The 20,161-nt window shown below is 37.2% G+C and overlaps 2 protein-coding genes and 1 pseudogene across 3 annotated transcripts in view; all 3 read right to left on the bottom strand.

Annotated features, from left to right (window-relative positions):
* Positions 1–918: 918 nt before the first annotated feature.
* The window catches only part of LOC107610866 (putative leucine-rich repeat receptor-like serine/threonine-protein kinase At3g14840), a 65,024-nt gene continuing 45,781 nt past the window's right edge, over positions 919–20,161 (bottom strand). The window contains exons 20-24 of the mRNA XM_021109250.2: positions 3,300–3,418; positions 2,984–3,194; positions 2,371–2,608; positions 1,835–1,985; positions 919–1,444 (exon numbers count right to left, since the gene is read on the bottom strand). Of these exons, the coding sequence (XP_020964909.1) occupies positions 1,067–1,444; positions 1,835–1,985; positions 2,371–2,608; positions 2,984–3,194; positions 3,300–3,418 (1,097 nt within the window). The 3' untranslated portion in view covers positions 919–1,066. The remainder of the gene's footprint in view (positions 1,445–1,834; positions 1,986–2,370; positions 2,609–2,983; positions 3,195–3,299; positions 3,419–20,161) is intronic.
* On the bottom strand, positions 7,399–8,127 carry LOC148547698 (secreted RxLR effector protein 161 pseudogene; annotated as a pseudogene).
* On the bottom strand, positions 16,786–20,160 carry LOC148547697 (uncharacterized). Of its 2 annotated transcripts, none has more exons than XM_088496909.1 (2): positions 20,032–20,050; positions 16,786–17,857 (listed from the first exon to the last, which is right to left on the bottom strand). In XM_088496909.1, the coding sequence occupies exon 2, from the start codon at positions 17,848–17,850 to the stop codon at positions 16,786–16,788; it is 1,065 nt and encodes a 354-aa protein (XP_088353035.1). In that variant the 5' UTR covers positions 17,851–17,857; positions 20,032–20,050. The 2 variants fall into 2 exon arrangements, 1 of the variants encoding a protein (XP_088353035.1); XR_015896458.1 differs by lacking the exon at positions 16,786–17,857 and adding an exon at positions 18,306–18,592 and having other exon boundaries at positions 20,032–20,160.

The following is a 20,161-nucleotide window of genomic DNA, read 5'->3' as shown; positions in this document are numbered from 1 at the left end:
CTCTACCATTTTCCTTAAACTATTTTTTATTTACCACGCGCTTTCCATCTAACTAACCACACACTCTTCTGCTTGTGTTTTCTCCTTCTATAACTTCTTTTCGCATTCCCTCATTTCCTTCTTTATCTCATTTTTTATTGCATCTTCTTTTTCTTTTATTTCTTTCTTTTTTTTTCTTTTGAATTTTTTAAATTTTATATAAAAAAAGAATTAAAAATAAGAGAAATTAAGCAAAAAATAAAGTGAAAAAAGCACAGTTTATTTTGTGATAAACATAAAAGTTTAGGAAGAGGAACGAAAAAAATACAAAACGATAAATGTATAAAATTTTTATGATAACTACCGAAATTTTGAAAAAAAAAAGCACATGAAGCAACATATTTAATATAATTATTTGGTTATATATATCTATTTTGTGTTTAGTTTTACAAATTCTTGTGTTTAGTCTTATAAATTTCTGTATTTTTGTTTTTAAAATTTGTGTTCTTCATTTTTTATTTTAGAGACAAATTTTTTTAAAAGAACATAGAAATTATTAGATGAAAATATAAAAATAATTTTACATTTTTTTTTATTTCATTTGGAGAAGCCAAAAAAAATAAAGCTCGAAAGAGAAGGAAGGGAGGAGAGTAAGAGTATAAGAAATAACCATTTTAATGAAAAAAAAAAAGGTACAAGAGTAAGTGTAGAGAAGACAATGCATACTGCATTTGAGAGTGGTAATATTTGATGGTTATTAGTGTTTTGGGTTATTGGTCTAATTTAAGTGTTTAACTGAATTTGATTAACAACGCTTGGTCATAGACTCTATCAGTATTATATATTTCAGATCTTTATTCTATGGTTTACTAATAATAAGGCCTAAGATGCCAACTTATGGGCAAACATGCATAATAAATTAATAATTAATATAAATCTTAAATACAATTTTTTAATTATTTTATTGTTCAAATAGATTGAACAACTTCTAATTTTAGACATTACACCATTATAAAATTATTCACGTTACATATTCTCACACACAACACTTTAACGATTCATATCCACTATTTGATCTGCAACATATTTAATAATTTTGATATTCTCTCTTCTCTAAGTAAGAAGAGTCCAAATTTAATGGATACAAATCTCTTGCAGAAGTAGACGAAGTAGTCCATGGATCCTCCGTTGAAATACTTTGATCTTCAAAACAATACAATCTCATTGCTTCCAATTTCTTCTCATCCAATGCCTCACTTGGCTTATCAAAAATTGGTTCTTGAACTATAATTTTGCCTTCTAACATACTTACCACTGAAGACATGTTTGGTCTAAGTGTTGCAGACACATTAGTACATAGGAGAGCCACCTTAATCATTATCATGGCTTCCTCTTTATCAAAGTTTGAGCCCAATCTTCTATCAACTAGCTCCATTAGATTGCCTTTCTCTTTCAACAAACGTGCCTGGTATAAATAATCATAAAAGAAGGTAGCTAACTTCAAAGTCAGTAATCAATTCGATTTTATCAAATTGAGTGATATAGAAGCAATTATAGACTTATAGTTGTGTATATTTATAACAAGTTGAGAAATTTTCGAAGAGTTTAAACCTCTAAATATTTTTATGGCAATATGCATGTCACATTTGTCCTTATAGAACCTCTAAAAAAAAGTTTGTTAGAAGTTAAAAACACAACATTAGTTTAGCAATTAATTATAGAAAGCTAATTATAAAACAACAATTTATTATATATATTTCAAATAACAAGTTATAATCTCAAAATGTTTTATATTTCTCTCCAGAAGAAAATGCAATCAGATTAATTCTATACAAACTCTTAAGAAAATACTTACCAGATCAAGCAGATAAATTACTTCTTCTTTCTGCCGCAGAGTAGTATTAGTCTTCCCAGTAATGATTTCCAAAGCAACAATTCCAAAACTATAGACATCTGCTTTGTCAGTTAAATAACCATGTATTGCATATTCTGGAGCCATATATCCACTACATAATAAATATGAAAAAGTTTATAGATTAATACATTGAATTTAGATACCTGCTGCATCTAATTCTATTTTTTGTTCTGTATATTAAACAACAACAGAAATAACCAAACCTAAAAATTATATTGCTTTGTTATATGTTACTCTATCTATTCCAAATACAAAAGCTCTTGTACTAAAAGCCTAGAACCTTATATTTAGAATAAAATTCAATTTATGTTTTAATCACTAGACGTTTTATCCATGATGACAAATTGACAATTGACAAGTTGGTTAAACTGAATGTCTTTCATATATATCATCACTATACAAGCTAATTGAGCAAGTTATATTTATTAGATAAATTTTGCAAGGAAAATTATTTTAAATATATGAATGTAACTCACTATGTTCCTGCTATTCGGGTGCTAATATGGGTATTGTCCTCTTCATCAAGTTTGGCCAAACCAAAATCAGATATCTTCGGATTAAGATCTCTATCAAGCAAGACATTTGTGGCTTTAATGTCTCTATGAACTATCTTCAATCTTGATTCTTCATGGAGGTATGCTAAGCCTCTAGCAATACCAATACAAATGTTCTGTCTTGTTGGCCAGTCCAATTTTATTTGGTGTTCCTTTGGACCTTTATATGTGAGTATAAAATATTATAAAATATTTGTCACCCATAAAATATTTATCACGAGATATGAAATACAAAAGTAAAAAAATACCCATAAGAACAATTTTTTCAACCCTAAATATTTGTCATAATATTTACAAAATTTTATTTTGACCAACATCATCATTGTTTAACTAAAATATTTCGAAAATGTTTATCAGTAAACTCCATCAAACAAGAAAAGATTGTAAGTGAAACGAATTCAAAATATGATCAATTAATAAAGATGTTTTTTAATCACATAAATAATCTATTTATATGTGTAATTAAAAATAGACATGTTTTTTGACCTGAAAGAATAATGTACAAGGTAGTAGACCAAAGTATTATAAGAATTACCAAATAAAGCACGAGCAAGACTATTATTTTGCATGTATTCATATACCAACAACAGTTGATCTCCTTCAACACAGCATCCATAGAGTTTAACGAGACAAGGATGTTGTAAAGCAGAAATCATGCCTATTTCATTTAAGAACTCTCGATTCCCTTGCCTTGATTTTGAAGAAAGCTGCTTTACTGCTATTACTATACCATTAGATAACTCTCCCTGTATATAATTTAAGTGTTGTTAAAAGAATATAATGCTCAAAAGTACTAAGCATGCATCTCATTACAATATAATAAAATCAAGATAGTGATGATTTAAAGATACCTTGTACACGGGGCCAAATCCTCCTTCTCCAATCTTGTTGGATATATCAAAATTATTTGTTGCTATTTTGATTTGGCGTAAAGAAAATAAACTTGTTTGGATATCTAAACTTGTAAATTCTGGAAATTAATTAAATCAAAAGAAAAATTAGAGAAATTATTTAAAAATTATAATGAAAATGACATATACAAAATGACACTTTGGATCAACAATCATATGATGAATGAAGAGAAAAAAGAAAGAAGGAAAGGATTTAAAGATTTTTCACTCTATCTTTTATTTTAAAATCACAGTCTTGTAAATTCACTTTAAAACTCTTCATAGCAAGTTATATAGTTAATTTAGAACATAATATGACTTGGTCACCTTAACTGAAAATTGCATTGTTTAATTTAAAAATAAAAATTGATGGTTCTAGTTGAACTTGAGAAGGGGGGGTTGAATCAAGTTAGCTTAAAACTTTAAGTTTCAAACTCTGTTTTTGCTGTTGCTCGAGTTGCAGGAGATTATTTGAAATAGTCTCATACGCAAAAAATTAAAAGTGCAGAGAAGAGGAGAAAGAGGCCAGCATGTATCCTGGTTCGGATTCTTTGTGCCATGAATCCTACATCCAGTCTCCACCACAAACCATGGTGGAATTTTCACTATAATTCTCAGGTTACATACACCAATACTATTGAATTACTCCCTAATTCAACTAGTATCTACCCCTAAGCTTTCTTCACCAAAGCTTAGCAACCCAAAGTGCTATCCCAACTTGGAAGGGGAATCTACACAGATTCAATTCTCACCAAGTGCTAACCCAACTTGGCAAGGGGAACTAATCCTAGTTCATAAACCCAAATTACATTAGAAAAATAAACAGTGGCTATTTCTGCATCACTCTTGTCTTTTCTCTCTTGGCTTTTGATCCTCACATGATTGCCTTTTTCAAAGCAAAGAATAACACAAGACAGCCATAACAATAAGTCAGAATTAAGCTTGAGTAGAAGAAAGAGATTTCAGCTCTATATTAGAGAAGGTGCTCTGAATTGGTGTGTGCTCTCTTTTCTTGACTTGAAATGATGGAATGAGTCTTCTTATATAATTTCAGCTAGGCTTTATTGTAGCTTCATCCTCTTTGCTTTTTCTTGCTGCCCGTTGGAGTGGTCCTTGATGGCATGCAGTCCTTTCTTCATTTTGCTCCACCTCCCCTGCTGTCCGAGGAGCTCTCCCACTACCTCTGCTGTCCTTGGTGTTTCTTTCTTCCTTGGCATGTTCCTCTTTTCCATTCTGCTCCATTTCCTTGCTGCTACTCTATGCAAGTTTGTGTTTTGCATAACCACGATCCATAGCAGTGCTTTTGGTGATGTCCTTGCTTGCTTTCTCAAAGCCACACTTGTCCTTGCATGATACAGCTGTCCTCATATTGCTTTTAGCAAATATTTACATAATCATTTAATGTTGCTGAATGTGCTATGAGGAATTGTTGGACTCGGTTACTTCATTAAGGAACAATGTGAGCTGCATTTCTATTTGCTTTGATGGGCTGCTGCAATATAAGCTAGTATGCTTGGGCCTGCCATAATAAAGCACACATTAAACACTATTGAGCTTTCAACCCAATTGAATGTTTGTCATCATAGTGTAACCTAAAATCAAACTAGGCTTAACAATCTCCCCCTTGATGACAAACATGATAAAATAGGGAAATTAAAGAAAAATTTAAATGAGTTAAGAATACTTCCCTTTGATGACATTCGGATTGTGAGTTGCTCCCCCTGAATGCTAGCATTGCTCCCCCTTGATCATGGCTTACATCTTTTCCTGAAAACTTGAAAGCAGCCAAGACCAATATATCCAAACAATATATCACAGTTATGGAAGCACAGAGCACAGAGCAATTAACACTAAGCACAATACTAGATAGATCATAGCACCACAAATCATTGTTCTTAACTATTACTATTAATCCCTAAGCCAAAACTAACATTCCTTTTCTTTTCTCCCCCTTTTGTCATCAAGGGAGGAAAGGAAAAAGCAACCTGTACAAAATTTGTTAGTGGCTGGTGCATATAGTTGAAGTAGCAGAGTAGTTAAAGTCTTTACAGTCATCCAGAATATTTAACAAGTTCAAAAGGAAACTAAGTCATAATCACAGATGAGATAAAATGAGCTAGGCATCAGAGTTGGATTCATCAGAGGTTCTATCGTCCTCCCCCTCATTGTCAGATGTGGTGAGGCCAACCTCAACATCCTCCACAAAGTCTCTCAGAATGCGAATCCTTCCTTTGGTCTTCTTAAGAGCATTCTCCTCCAAAACTTGATTCCTTTTGCGCTCAGCACCATGATGGAGAAGGAGGTCAGTCAGATTGATAAATTCTTCAAGCACATTCTTCAGAATGCGGGTCATGACCTTGATTGTAGTGGATGTGGAAGGGGGAATCAGAGGATCCTCATCAACAGAGGGAACATCAGTGCTGTCATCAGTTTGGCGACGCTTGGGAGCTGTTTTCTTTACTGCACCACCCCCTTTAATATATGAGTTACAATCTATGGCAATTTCAGCCCCAAAATCAACATTGTAATATTGAAAAATTTTTGTAAGAAGCATGCCATATGGTAACGCATTTTTGGTACTGACACAAGCATACATATGCCTTACAAGTAAGTAAGCAAAAGAGATGGGAATTTTTAAAAGCAGTGCATACAAAACCAGTGTGTCACAGAATGAGACGCGTTGAAAAGAGCCGCTCTGAGGCAAGATGACATGGTTCACAATCCTATGCAGCTGGGCACGGACTGGACCAAGAGACTTATGAGTTGGAGTGTTACCTTCTAAGAGAGGGATATTGATGCAGACAGTACTTAGGGCATCAAAGTATGAAACATTGAGTGTTTCGTCCCACTTACCAGAGGTGTAGACATCAGGGCCTCGATCCTGGTAATCTAGGGCTTTGCCTAGGTGATATTTGTCAAGAATAATCACTTTGCCTTTAACAAAAGAGGCGATTCTCCCTTCTTTGTAGGACATGTTGCTATAGAACTGTTTTACCAAATCAGGGTAAATTTTCTCTTTGATGGACAGTATGGATGTCCAACCTTGATATGCAAACAATGGGGTAAAGTTCAGGCCTTTCCTACGGAGTTTGTCAAGATTGACAAGCTTCGATGGACAGAGTTTACGCTTGTAAACATCTTTGCAGAAAAACAGATGGTTCATGAGAGATTGAAAACGACGACGATCAAAGGACTCATCAGGAAAATCAGCATAAAATGACTTGTAAGCAATAGGATTTGAGAGTCTAGGTTCAGCAACAGGACGGAGGTCAAAGCCAATGACTGTACCGCGAGTATGGCGATTCTGAGTGGGGCGAGTCTCTTCGTCTTCGTGAAGAGGCCTCTTTCCTCTGGAAGAGCTAGGTTTGGAAGAACTAGGCTGAGACATGTTTGGTGGAGGAGGAGGAGGTGTAGGGCGAGGGGCAACACCAGGGCGGCGAGCGGTGGTCTTCGTGCGGGCCATGTCAGGAGAAGGGTTTGGTGGTGGAGATGGAGAGGAATGAGTGGGGGAATGAGAGGGAGAAGAGTGTGTGTGATCAGAACGGTGGGTGCCGCTGTGGGAGCCTCTGTGAGCAACTCTCTTCTTTCGAGCCATATTTATAGAAGCACTGGTTCGGAGAAGATGAAAGAGTGGAGAGTGGTGAGTGTGGTGTGAATGGATGCATGCAGTGGGAAGTTATTATAAACTTAGAGAAGTGTAAAGGTTGCACCTTGAAAAAATAAAAATCCCAACTTTGAAAACGTATAGGAAGTAACAGCTGTAATTGTTGTACGTTGCAGATGGGAACAAAAGCAAAATAAAATTTGGATTTGAAAACAAATGTTAAATGAGGCCCAAAAACTTATTTTCAAAAAATGAAAAAGCAACTATGAAATGGGCTCAATTGGATTCAGTAAAGAAAGCCCATATGTCGAGACTGCTCCAGCACGTGATGTTCATCATTCAGGCTTGAATCCAGTAGGCTTCATAGTGACCCAATGAAGGTTACTCATCATCTGCCAAAGAAAATCTCACCGCGATTTATGAGACAAAATACAAAAGATCTCATTATCAGAAACATTAAGAAAACAGAGATGAAGTTAGAATGCCCAGTTCTGTTCTTAACTTGCAGAACCTCTCCTCTATCAGTGGTTTGGTGAATATATCAGCTAGCTGACCCTCAGAATTAACAAACTGAATATCTAAATTTCCATTTTGCACATGTTCTCTTATAGAATGAAAATGAACTTCAATGTGCTTTGTTCTTGAGTGCAAAACAGGGTTTTTGGAAATATTGATAGCACTCATGTTGTCACAAAATAATGGAATATTTGAGACATTCAATTTATAGTCAGCTAGTTGAGTTTTCAGCCATAATAATTGAGAACAACAAGAGGAGGCTGCAATGTACTCAGCTTCGGCTGTTGAAAGTGCTACCGTAGCTTGCTTTTTGCTAGACCAAACAATGAGGGATTTCCCAAGAAAATAGCACATGCCACTTGTGCTTCTTCTATCGATCTTATCCCCAGCAAAATCTGCATCACAGAAACCCACTAATTGAAAAGAATCAGTCTTAGGAAACCATAACCCATAATTAGTGGTACCAAGTACATATCGGATGATCCTCTTGACAGCAGAGAGATGTGACTCCTTAGGCTTTGATTGAAACCTTGAGCAAACTCCAACACTTTGGATGATATCAGGCCTTGAGGAGGTTAGATACATTAGTGATCCAATCATCCCTCTGTAACGAGTCTCATCAACATCTCTACCATGTTCATCCTTATCAAGCTTGATGTTAGGATGCATGGGGGTTCCCATAGGCTTAGCACATTCCAGCCCAAACTTCTTGACAAGTTCCTTTGCATATTTTTCTTGATGGATGAATATGCCTTCTGCAGTTTGCTTGATTTGCAGGCCTAGGAAGAAATTGAGTTCTCCCATCATGCTCATATCAAATTCATTGGTCATAAGCTTAGCAAAATCTGCACACAAATCCTCATTAGCCGAACCAAATATAATATCATCAACATAAACTTGCACAAGAATAAAATGATCATGATAATTTCTAATAAATAAAGTTGTGTCAGTGGCTCCTCTTTGAAAGTTATTTTTCAATAAAAATGAGCTAAGCCTCTCATACCAAGCTCTAGGAGCTTGTCTTAAACCATATAAGGCTTTAGCTAGTTTGAAAACATGGTTAGGAAAAGTTTTGTTTTCAAACCCAGGTGGTTGAGCCACATAAACCTCTCTATCTATTATGCCATTGAGGAAAGCACACTTTACGTCCATTTGGAACAATTTGAAACCACAATGAGCTGCATATGCAAGGAGCAATCTGATGGCTTCCATTCGAGCTACAGGTGCAAATGATTCATCAAAATCAATCCCTTCCTCTTGATCATATCCTTGAGCAACCAATCTGGCTTTGTTTCGGACTATGGATCCATCTTCACCCATCTTGTTTCTGAAAATCCATTTAGTGCCAGTGACTTTCTTTCCATTTGGATAAGGCACTAATGACCAGACCTGATTCTTCTCAAATTGCTGCAATTCCTCCTTCATGGCTAATACCCAAGATGGATCAGTAAGAGCTTCTTGGATGTTTTGAGGTTCAATCTTTGATAGAAGAGCAATGTTGTTGGATTCGGCTCTTTTCAAAGATGAACGAGTGGTCCTACCAGTGGAGGGATTTCCAATTATGAACTCTTCAGGGTAGTTTTTCAGAAACCTCCATTCTCTTGGTCTTCTTGACTGGTTTGAGGATTCAGATTCCTCTTGGTCAACAATGGTCTCTGCATCAGTATTTTCTGCAGAAACAGGAGATAATTCCAAATTGTCTCCTGCAGAATTGGGATTTTCGTTGCTAGCAGGTGCAGCTTCATGAGAACTTGGATTTTGTGGAACTGGTTCACTGTTCTTAGGTACTTCAACTTCAAAACCTGGACTATCATCAATGAAAACACTAGGAACAGAGTTAGATTCACAGAATGTGACAAGCATGGTTTCCTCAACGGTTTTGGAGTTCTTGTTATAAACTCTATAGGCCTTGCTATTAGTGGAATAACCAAGAAAAATTCCTTCATGTGTTTTGGGATCAAATTTTCCTAAATTTTCTTTGATGTTCAAAATGAAGCACTTGCAGCCAAACACATGAAAATAACTAAGATTAGGAGGATGCCCTTTCCAAAGTTCATATGGTGTTTTCTTCAAAAACTTCCTAATGATGGTTCTATTTAAAACATAGCAAGCTGTGTTCACAGCTTCAGCCCATAAGAACTTAGGGATTTCATATTCACATAACATAGCTCTAGCCATTTCTTGTAAACTTCTATTTCTGCTCTCAACAACACCATTTTGTTGAGGTGTTCTTGGACAAGAAAAGTTATGTGATATGCCTTGTTCATCACAAAAAGATTCAAAGTATTGATTTTCAAATTCTTTACCATGATCACTTCTTATTGAAATAATTTTTGAACCTTTTTCATTTTGAATCTTTTTGCTGAATTTTTCAAAAACAGAAAAGGCCTCATGTTTATGAGCAAGAAAGAACACCCAGCCAAATCTAGTATAGTCATCCACAATTACCATGCCATAACTCTTTCCTCCAAGACTTTGAGTTCTAGTAGGTCCAAACAGATCAAGATGCAACAACTCCAATGGTTTCTTAGTAGAGACATCTTCCTTGGGTTTGAAAGAGGTTTTAATTTGTTTACCCATTTGACAAGCATCACAAATGATGTCCTTATCAAATTTTATATTAGGAAGACCTCTAACTAAGCCTCTCTTTACAAGCTTAGAGATTTGGAACATGCTAGCATGTCCTAACCTCTTATGCCACATCCATTTTTCAGATTCCATTGAAGAGAAACAAGTTACATTTTGAACTTTTAGATCATCTAGAGTGATACCATAAACATTGTCACTTCTTTTGGCAACAAATAAAACAGCCCCTGTTTTCTCATTTATGACTCTACAATCAGATTTTCTAAAGGTTACAGCATATCCAAGATCACACAGTTGACTTATGCTCAATAGATTATGCTTTAACCCATCAACTAAAAAGACACTATCCATGCAAGTTGAAAAATCTTTGCCAACCTTACCAATGACAATTATTTTACCTTTACTATTATCTCCAAAGGTGACAAATCCTCCATTATACTTGTTGAGTTTAATGAAGAAAGTATCCCTTCCGGTCATATGCCTTGAACATCCACTATCAAGATACCACATGTCCATTTTTTTCTTGGATGCAAGGCAAACCTGTGTAACACCCTACCACACAAAGCTTTACGCTTAAGTCGTAAAACAGAGGTGATGTGGTATTACGACCTCTAAAATAAAATAAGTACATATAATAGCAGAAGAGTTATAATATGCTAGGAGCCTTGAAGGATAGGGAAAATAAAAATCACGAGATAAAAGCGCAACGCTCAAGGAACGAGTTAACTTGCATGCTAAGAAAACTGTAACTGTCAAACATAAGATAACAGAAGTAGGAATAGAGTGCCAAAGATACAAAATAACAAGCTCCTAACTCAGCCTGCGAAGTCAAGACTGGCCGGAGAATATTTACACATATATACATACATATCCAAAACCCAAAAGTACATACACACAATCCTGCCTCTCCATAAACCTCTAAGAGGATCAAAAAGGACAAGTTATGCGGAGAGAAAGCTAAGTACATATATATACATCACTGTACAACAAAACTATACAACAACACTATCCAGTAACCCCTCCGCTTTAAGAGTCCAGACGCCTAACGAGATGGCTCCCGACCTGCATCTGAAAAACAACAACATAGTATGGAATGAGAACCGGAGGTTCTCAGTATGGTAAAGGTGCCACACACATAATATATAAGGTCCTGGGAATGCCAGAGGCAATCCTAGAACGCCGACACTCAGATTGTAGAGCTTAAAGTATTAAACAGAAACCATAAAAGGTGGTTTCCTATAAATATTTAATCCTAACTTAACTTAACCTTAAATCTAAGTCCTATACTACCATTCCTCCATACCTCCAATTCCATCATGCATTTTCACAGACAAATAAACAGATAAAGGCAAACACAAGAAGGTTACAACTATTGCAGGTAACAAATACACATTTAGCATGGCAAATACAAATAGGCACACCCAATTAGAGCACAAGCAAGTAATTCAAGTAATATGCATATGATGCATGCCTGTCCTATGGCTGATGAGGCTCATCTGTCGGTTATCCAGCCAACCCGACAAGTCTGAATTGTCCTTAGACTGTCCCCCGACGTGCATCCCCAAGAGTCTATGCATAGATTTTTCTCAAATAATCAATATTGCTCAATGGGGGTAACATTCCCGGGAATTTATATAGTGCCCGGTCACACTTACGTCGTAGGGTCAACAGAGTATCGAGTTTTCAACCTGGTACACGTGGTGGCAAGCCACGGCACTTAATCCAGGGAATCTCGTATCTCAGATTATTCAAATTCATAAGCCATATAAATAATTCAATTATAATTCCTCAACATCCACATCATTCTCAATTGCATCTCATTCATCATCATACATTAAACATATTCAATCCTTATCCTTCATTATCACACCTCCCATTCCGTCCATAAATAGTTTCAATTCAAAACATAATTCATTCTTTTCTAAGAATCAAACTTCAAACTTAAAACATACTCACTTTCTTAATAACTCAAAATCAAACTATATAACATTTAAATCTAAATCTCTTTTAAATAATCATCTAAATAAAATCTCTGATTTTTTATAAAATTTCGGCAGCATCTCCTCTAAAACTCGGACTTTGCCACCCTTTTCGGGTCCAAACCTGCTTTCTTTTCAATTCAACATACCCTTCCTCATCATCATAACAATCACCACAATAAATCTACTTCAAATCAACAATTAAACTCATACAACATTCAAATCCAACAACCAAAATTCAACTAAGAATCATAGTTCACAAATCCTAGGCTTTTAACACAAATACCTCAAATCAATAATTCACCAAATCATTAGTTAATCAACAAGCACCAAACTAATCATGTTCATCAACAATAACATTCAACATCCAAAATTAATAACTAATTATCCAATAAACTTCAACCAATTATATTCATCGACAAATTACTAAATATTAAATATACACCTGCATTCCAACTTATCCTATGGTCATCTAGCCTAAGTTTTCACAGAACATTATATATTAAATGCAAGAAACCTAAACCATACCTTAGCCGATTTCCACGTAACGACCAAAGCTATTTATTCAACACCAAGACAGCCCCTCAAAACTCAACTAATCCGCTTCCTCCAAGTTCCAGTATTCACAATTTCAAGCTCCAATTATTTATTTTCAACCTAATACACATTCATAATACATATATACCCAATTTAATACTCAAAGCTCAAATTTAATGAAATTAAAATAGAATTATCGTATCCTCACCTTACCCAAGCTTCACATAAGCAAGAGTGAACGTTTCTCTCAAGCTAATTGGATCCTAAAACATCAGAAATCACAGAAATTCAATATTCCCACTTAAAATTCGAAAATTGGGGGAAGATGAAGCTGAGAGTGAAATAGCAAGTTACCTATGAAATTGTTCCGGTAGAAATGTAGAGCTCGACGCGGTGAACGCGTGGCCGCAAACGGTGCGGCGATTGGAGCTCGGACGGAGAAGTTACGGGGATCGGAAGTTAACGTAACAATTTTGACGTTCTTCCTTTCTTCTCCCTGATGCTCTTCGACGCTGCCAAAAATGGGGAGAAGAAGAACGTGGGTTCACTTAAAGGGCTGGTCCGGTTGGGCCCGGTTTGGGCCCGGTTCAACCGGTTCGGCCTGTTCGGTCTAATTTTGGACCGATTTCTTCGAAATTGGTGTCAAAATTCTCGTTTCGATGAGCTCTATCCTAATTTAATATAATATTCACATTTCTAATCTTCCTTATTAAAAATTAATTTATTGACTAATTATCTACTAATTTAACCGGGGTTTACATCCTACCCACCTAATAAAGAATTTTGCCCTCAAAATTCAAATCTAGTTACCTGAAAAGAGATGTGGATAGTCCTTTCGCATATCTGATTCGAGCTCCCAGGTATGTTCCTCGATACCAGCTCGACTCCAAGCCACTTTTACCAATGATACTTCCTTTCCGCGTAATCGTTTAATATTAGTATCATCAATTCTCACTGGAATCACTGGAAGTGTTAGATCTTCTCTCACTTGGATTGGTTCTGGTTCTAGAATATGACTTGCGTCAGGAGTATACTTCCGAAGCTGTGATACATGAAATACATCGTGCAAATTCGAAAGGTACGGCGGCAAGGCAATTCTATAAGCCACTGGTCCAATTCTCTTCAGAATCTCAAACGGTCCAATATAACGAGGATTCAGTTTCTTGGTCTTAATAGCTCTTCCCACTCCAGTGGTTGGTGTAACTTTCAGAAAGACATGTTCTCCTTCTTCGAATTCCAAAGGCTTTTGCCTCTGATCAGCATAGCTCTTCTGGCGGCTCTGGGCTATAAGCATTCGACTACGAATCTTCTTTATCTGTTCAGTCATTTCGGCTATCATCTCAGGCCCTAATAAACTCTTTTCTCCAGTTTCATACCAACACAACGGAGACTGACATTTTCTGCCATACAGAGCCTCATATGGAGCCATTCCGATGCTCGCATGATAGCTATTATTATAAGCAAACTCTACTAATGGCATATACCGGTCCCAGCTTACCGGCTGGTCCAAAACACAAGCCCTTAGCATATCCTCCAAGGTCTGAATAGTTCTTTCTGACTGACCATCTGTCTGAGGGTGATATGCAGTACTCAAACTTAACTGAGTCCCGAATGCACGCTGAAAAGCTCCCCAGAACCTTGATGTGAAACGAGGATCCCTATCAGATATAATGGTAGAAGGCACGCCATGCAACCTGACAATCTCTTTAATATACATTCGAGCCAATTCCTCCATTGTGCAACTTATTCGGATAGGAAGAAAGTAAGCTGATTTTGTCAATCGATCTACAACCACCCAAATAGTGTCATAACCTGATCGGGTTCTAGGCAACCCTATCACAAAATCCATTGCGATACTCTCCCATTTCCATTGTGGAATCTCTAAAGGCTGAAGGGTCCCTGATGGTCTCTGATGCTCAATCTTAACCTTCTGACACGTTAAATATTTAGATACATGCAATGCCACATCATTCTTCATACCTGGCCACCAGAACATCGCTTTCAGATCCTGATACATTTTAGTGCTCCCTGGGTGAATTGAAAACCCGCTCTTGTGAGCTTCCTTCAAGATACTTTGTCGTAGGTCTCCAACATCAGGCACAATAATCCGGTTCTTGAACCTCCATAAACCATCATGACCTTCTGACATTCTCCACTGTTTTCCCTGTTCAACTGCTGGTAATACCTTACGTAACGCTTCACTATCTTGATGAGCCTTCAGAAGTTCTGATTTAAAATCACTTGAAATCTGTAACTGACTCAAACACAAAATTCCAGATTCTTCTCTAACTCCCAAATTCAAACCTTGAAATGCCTTCAGTAACTCCTCCTCCCGTAGCATCATCCAAGCTGCATATAAAGACTTCCGACTCAAAGCGTCCGCCACAACGTTCGCTTTTCCTGGATGATAATTCAATTCAAAATCATAATCTTTCAGAAGCTCCATCCACCTCCTCTGACGCATATTCAACTCTTTCTACTCAAAAAGATACTTCAAACTCTTATGGTCTGAGAAAACATGAAACTTAACGCCATAGAGGTAGTGCCTCCAAATCTTTAAAGCAAACACAACAGCAGCAAGTTCTAAATCATGTGTCGGGTAGTTCATCTCATGCGGCCTTAACTGCCGTGAGGCGTATGCTACAACATTCTGGTGCTGCATCAAAACACACCCTAACCCTTTCAGAGATGCATCACAATACACTTCAAACGGTTCACTTGGTTCAGGTAATACCAATACAGGTGCAGTAGTCAACCTGTGCTTCAATGCCTGGAAACTCTCTTCACATTCCGGAGTCCAGATAAAAGGTGTATCCTTCCTAGTCAACTTAGTTAAAGGTAAGGCGAGCTGTGAAAATCCCTTAATGAATCTGCGATAATACCCTGCCAAACCTAAGAAACTCCTGATCTCTGTCACTAAAGTTGGTCGCTCCCAATTCATCACTGCTTCTACCTTAGCAGGATCCACAACTATCCCCTGCTTACTCACCACGTGGCCGAGAAACTTCACTTCACTCTTCCAAAACTCACATTTAGATAACTTAGCATATAACTTCCTATCTCTCAGAATTTGAAGCACAATCCGCAAGTGATCAGCATGTTCCTCTTCAGTCTTAGAATAAACAAGAATGTCATCAATGAAGACAATAACAAACTTGTCCAGATATGGTCGAAAAATCCTGTTCATATAATCCATAAATACTGCCGGGGCATTAGTTAACCCAAAAGACATCACTGTATACTCATAATGACCATAACGTGTCCTGAAAGCAGTTTTCGGAATATCCTCGTCTCTAACCCTTATCTGATGATATCCGGATCGCAGGTCAATCTTAAAAAACACACTGGCACCCTGTAGCTGATCCATTAGATCATCGATTCTAGGCAACAGATATTTATTCTTCACAGTGATCTTATTCAATTGCCGATAATCGACACACAGCCGCATACTCCCATCCTTCTTCTTTACAAGTAACACTGGCGCTCCCCACGGAGAAACACTTGGTCGGATAAAATGCTTACCCAACAGATCTTCCAACTGAGCTTTCAGTTCAGCCATTTCTAAAGGCGACATCCTATAAGGAGTAATTGAAATTGGACCGGATCCAGGTACCAACTCAATTGCAAATTCAACCTCTCGGTTAGGTGGGAATTCATTAATATCATCCGGAAACACATCTGGAAATTCACATACAACTGGAATTTGCTCTAAACTCAGATCATCACCTGATACTCCCGCAGTTAATAACATAATACCCTGACATTCAGTTCCAGAACAGTTTACTATCATAGAATTCAAATAGTAACTATTCACCACAACTGGTGCTTCTGACCCTTCCGGCATAAACTGTACTGACTTTTCAGAACAATCAAGTAAAACATGATTCTTGGATAACCAATCCAATCCCAAAATGAGATCAAGACCAGTCATAGGCAAACAAATCAAATCATGCACAAATTCACACTGTTGTATTCGAAAGGGAACTTGTGGACATTCTATCCTAGTCACCATAGCTTCATGAGTAGCATTATATACTTTCAAATCATAACCTAAGACCACCATTCTCAATCTTAATTCATGGGCCTTTTCAAATGCAATAAATGAATGACTTGCTCCTGAATCAAATAAAGCATTTAAGATTTTACCAGCCATTTCACAATTACCTCTAATAAGTGTCTCAGATCCCTCAGCACCAATGGTAGAAGTAGTGTATACTCTCCCCGGCTATTGCACCCTACCAGTCTCATACTTCTTCTTCTCAGGGCAATTACTGGATATATGCCCGGGCTGTCCACAGGAATAGCACACTCCAAGTCCTAATCTACACGGAACTCCAGGATGATATTTTCCACACTTCTGACAATTCAGATCCTGCTGTGGCTGCTTCCCAAACCTTTTTCCTTGATTAGCAGTAATATTCGGCCTTCTATAATTACCCTGACCCTGAGTCTGCTGCGGAACAAAGCCTCCACGCTTGAAATTCCTATCTCTCGGAGCAAAGTTCCTCCCTGAAGGCCTCTGAAAAGGCATCCTCAAACTCCCTTTCTCTGCTGCCGCCTTCCTCACACAATCCTCAGCCACCCTACTCTTATTCACTAATTCAGAAAACACCCTGATCTCCATTGGGGCAACGAAGCTCAGAATATCGCTCCGAAGACCTCCCTCATATTTAATACACTTCCATTCAGCAAAATCTTCAGGCGCACCTTGACAGATACGAGAAAAGCGACATAACTCCTCAAATTTACTGGTATACTCAGCAACAGTCATTTGTCCCTGCTTTAACTGCATTAATTCAAGTTCCTTGGCATTTCTAGCTGAATTAGGAAAGTATTTCTTATAGAACTCTGTCCGGAAAACCTCCCAAGGAATCGCAGCACCATCAGGCTGCAGGATACGTCGTGTTCCCTGCCACCAATACTGAGCTTCACCTTGCAACTGATAAGTTCCAAATTCAACCCATTGCTCTTCAGGAACCTGTTGTGCCTGTAATGCCCTTTCCATAGCCTGAATCCAACTATCTGCATCAGTGGGATTTGAGGTTCCCCTAAAAGTTGGAGGGCGAACTTTCAGAAATGTAGCAAGTGTCATAGGACCGTCCTCATCATTATTGTTCCCATGATTACCCTGATTTATCTGATTACCCAGTGCCTCAGCTGTTGCCTGCATAGCTGCAGCCATATTTCCCAAGGCAGCCATAAAGTCTACTGGATCAGTCCCTGTGGGTACAGGAGTAACGGTGCCTGTCCTACCTCTACCTCGCCCGCGACCGCGTCCGCGAGTCGACATCTGGTCCCTATACACACCAAACAAGTGATATTAAGTTGATCAGTCTCAATATCGCAGGTCTAATGCTTTAAGTTCCAAATGCATGCTCACAAACGTTTATGCCATATATATCAATCAGATATCCTAATAGCACATAAACACATATACAGAGAATGCACAGAAGTACAATCAGTCCGTCTTTCAGGCTCTATAGGAACGAACTGCTCTGATACCATAATGTAACACCCTACCACACAAAGCTTTACGCTTAAGTCGTAAAACAGAGGTGATGTGGTATTACGACCTCTAAAATAAAATAAGTACATATAATAGCAGAAGAGTTATAATATGCTAGGAGCCTTGAAGGATAGGGAAAATAAAAATCGCGAGATAAAAGCGCAACGCTCAAGGAACGAGTTAACTTGCATGCTAAGAAAACTGTAACTGTCAAACATAAGATAACAGAAGTAGGAATAGAGTGCCAAAGATACAAAATAACAAGCTCCTAACTCAGCCTGCGAAGTCAAGACTGGCCGGAGAATATTTACACATATATACATACATATCCAAAACCCAAAAGTACATACACACAATCCTGCCTCTCCATAAACCTCTAAGAGGATCAAAAAGGACAAGTTATGCGGAGAGAAAGCTAAGTACATATATATACATCACTGTACAACAAAACTATACAACAACACTATCCAGTAACCCCTCCGCTTTAAGAGTCCAGACGCCTAACGAGATGGCTCCCGACCTGCATCTGAAAAATAACAACATAGTATGGAATGAGAACCGGAGGTTCTCAGTATGGTAAAGGTGCCACACACATAATATATAAGGTCCTGGGAATGCCAGAGGCAATCCTAGAACGCCGACACTCAGATTGTAGAGCTTAAAGTATTAAACAGAAACCATAAAAGGTGGTTTCCTATAAATATTTAATCCTAACTTAACTTAACCTTAAATCTAAGTCCTATACTACCATTCCTCCATACCTCCAATTCCATCATGCATTTTCACAGACAAATAAACAGATAAAGGCAAACACAAGAAGGTTACAACTATTGCAGGTAACAAATACACATTTAGCATGGCAAATACAAATAGGCACACCCAATTAGAGCACAAGCAAGTAATTCAAGTAATATGCATATGATGCATGCCTGTCCTATGGCTGATGAGGCTCATCTGTCGGTTATCCAGCCAACCCGACAAGTCTGAATTGTCCTTAGACTGTCCCCCGACGTGCATCCCCAAGAGTCTATGCATAGATTTTTCTCAAATAATCAATATTGCTCAATGGGGGTAACATTCCCGGGAATTTATATAGTGCCCGGTCACACTTACGTCGTAGGGTCAACAGAGTATCGAGTTTTCAACCTGGTACACGTGGTGGCAAGCCACGGCACTTAATCCAGGGAATCTCGTATCTCAGATTATTCAAATTCATAAGCCATATAAATAATTCAATTATAATTCCTCAACATCCACATCATTCTCAATTGCATCTCATTCATCATCATACATTAAACATATTCAATCCTTATCCTTCATTATCACACCTCCCATTCCGTCCATAAATAGTTTCAATTCAAAACATAATTCATTCTTTTCTAAGAATCAAACTTCAAACTTAAAACATACTCACTTTCTTAATAACTCAAAATCAAACTATATAACATTTAAATCTAAATCTCTTTTAAATAATCATCTAAATAAAATCTCTGATTTTTTATAAAATTTCGGCAGCATCTCCTCTAAAACTCGGACTTTGCCACCCTTTTCGGGTCCAAACCTGCTTTCTTTTCAATTCAACATACCCTTCCTCATCATCATAACAATCACCACAATAAATCTACTTCAAATCAACAATTAAACTCATACAATATTCAAATCCAACAACCAAAATTCAACTAAGAATCATAGTTCACAAATCCTAGGCTTTTAACACAAATACCTCAAATCAATAATTCACCAAATCATTAGTTAATCAACAAGCACCAAACTAATCATGTTCATCAACAATAACATTCAACATCCAAAATTAATAACTAATTATCCAATAAACTTCAACCAATTATATTCATCGACAAATTACTAAATATTAAATATACACCTGCATTCCAACTTATCCTATGGTCATCTAGCCTAAGTTTTCACAGAACATTATATATTAAATGCAAGAAACCTAAACCATACCTTAGCCGATTTCCACGTAACGACCAAAGCTATTTATTCAAAACCAAGACAGCCCCTCAAAACTCAACTAATCCGCTTCCTCCAAGTTCCAGTATTCACAATTTCAAGCTCCAATTATTTATTTTCAACC

This window comes from Arachis ipaensis, chromosome B8 (assembly GCF_059453495.1).
Source record: "Arachis ipaensis isolate K30076 ecotype BB chromosome B8, ASM5945349v1, whole genome shotgun sequence".
Lineage (NCBI taxonomy): Eukaryota > Viridiplantae > Streptophyta > Magnoliopsida > Fabales > Fabaceae > Arachis > Arachis ipaensis.
Note: the sequence above shows the minus strand (reverse complement) of the source record. Positions and strands in the feature narration are given on the sequence as shown.

Bases quoted from the DNA above. Each gene is read 5' to 3' on its own strand.
- LOC148547697 (XM_088496909.1), bottom strand. From the start codon at position 17,850: ATGTCGACTCGCGGACGCGGTCGCGGGCGAGGTAGAGGTAGGACAGGC.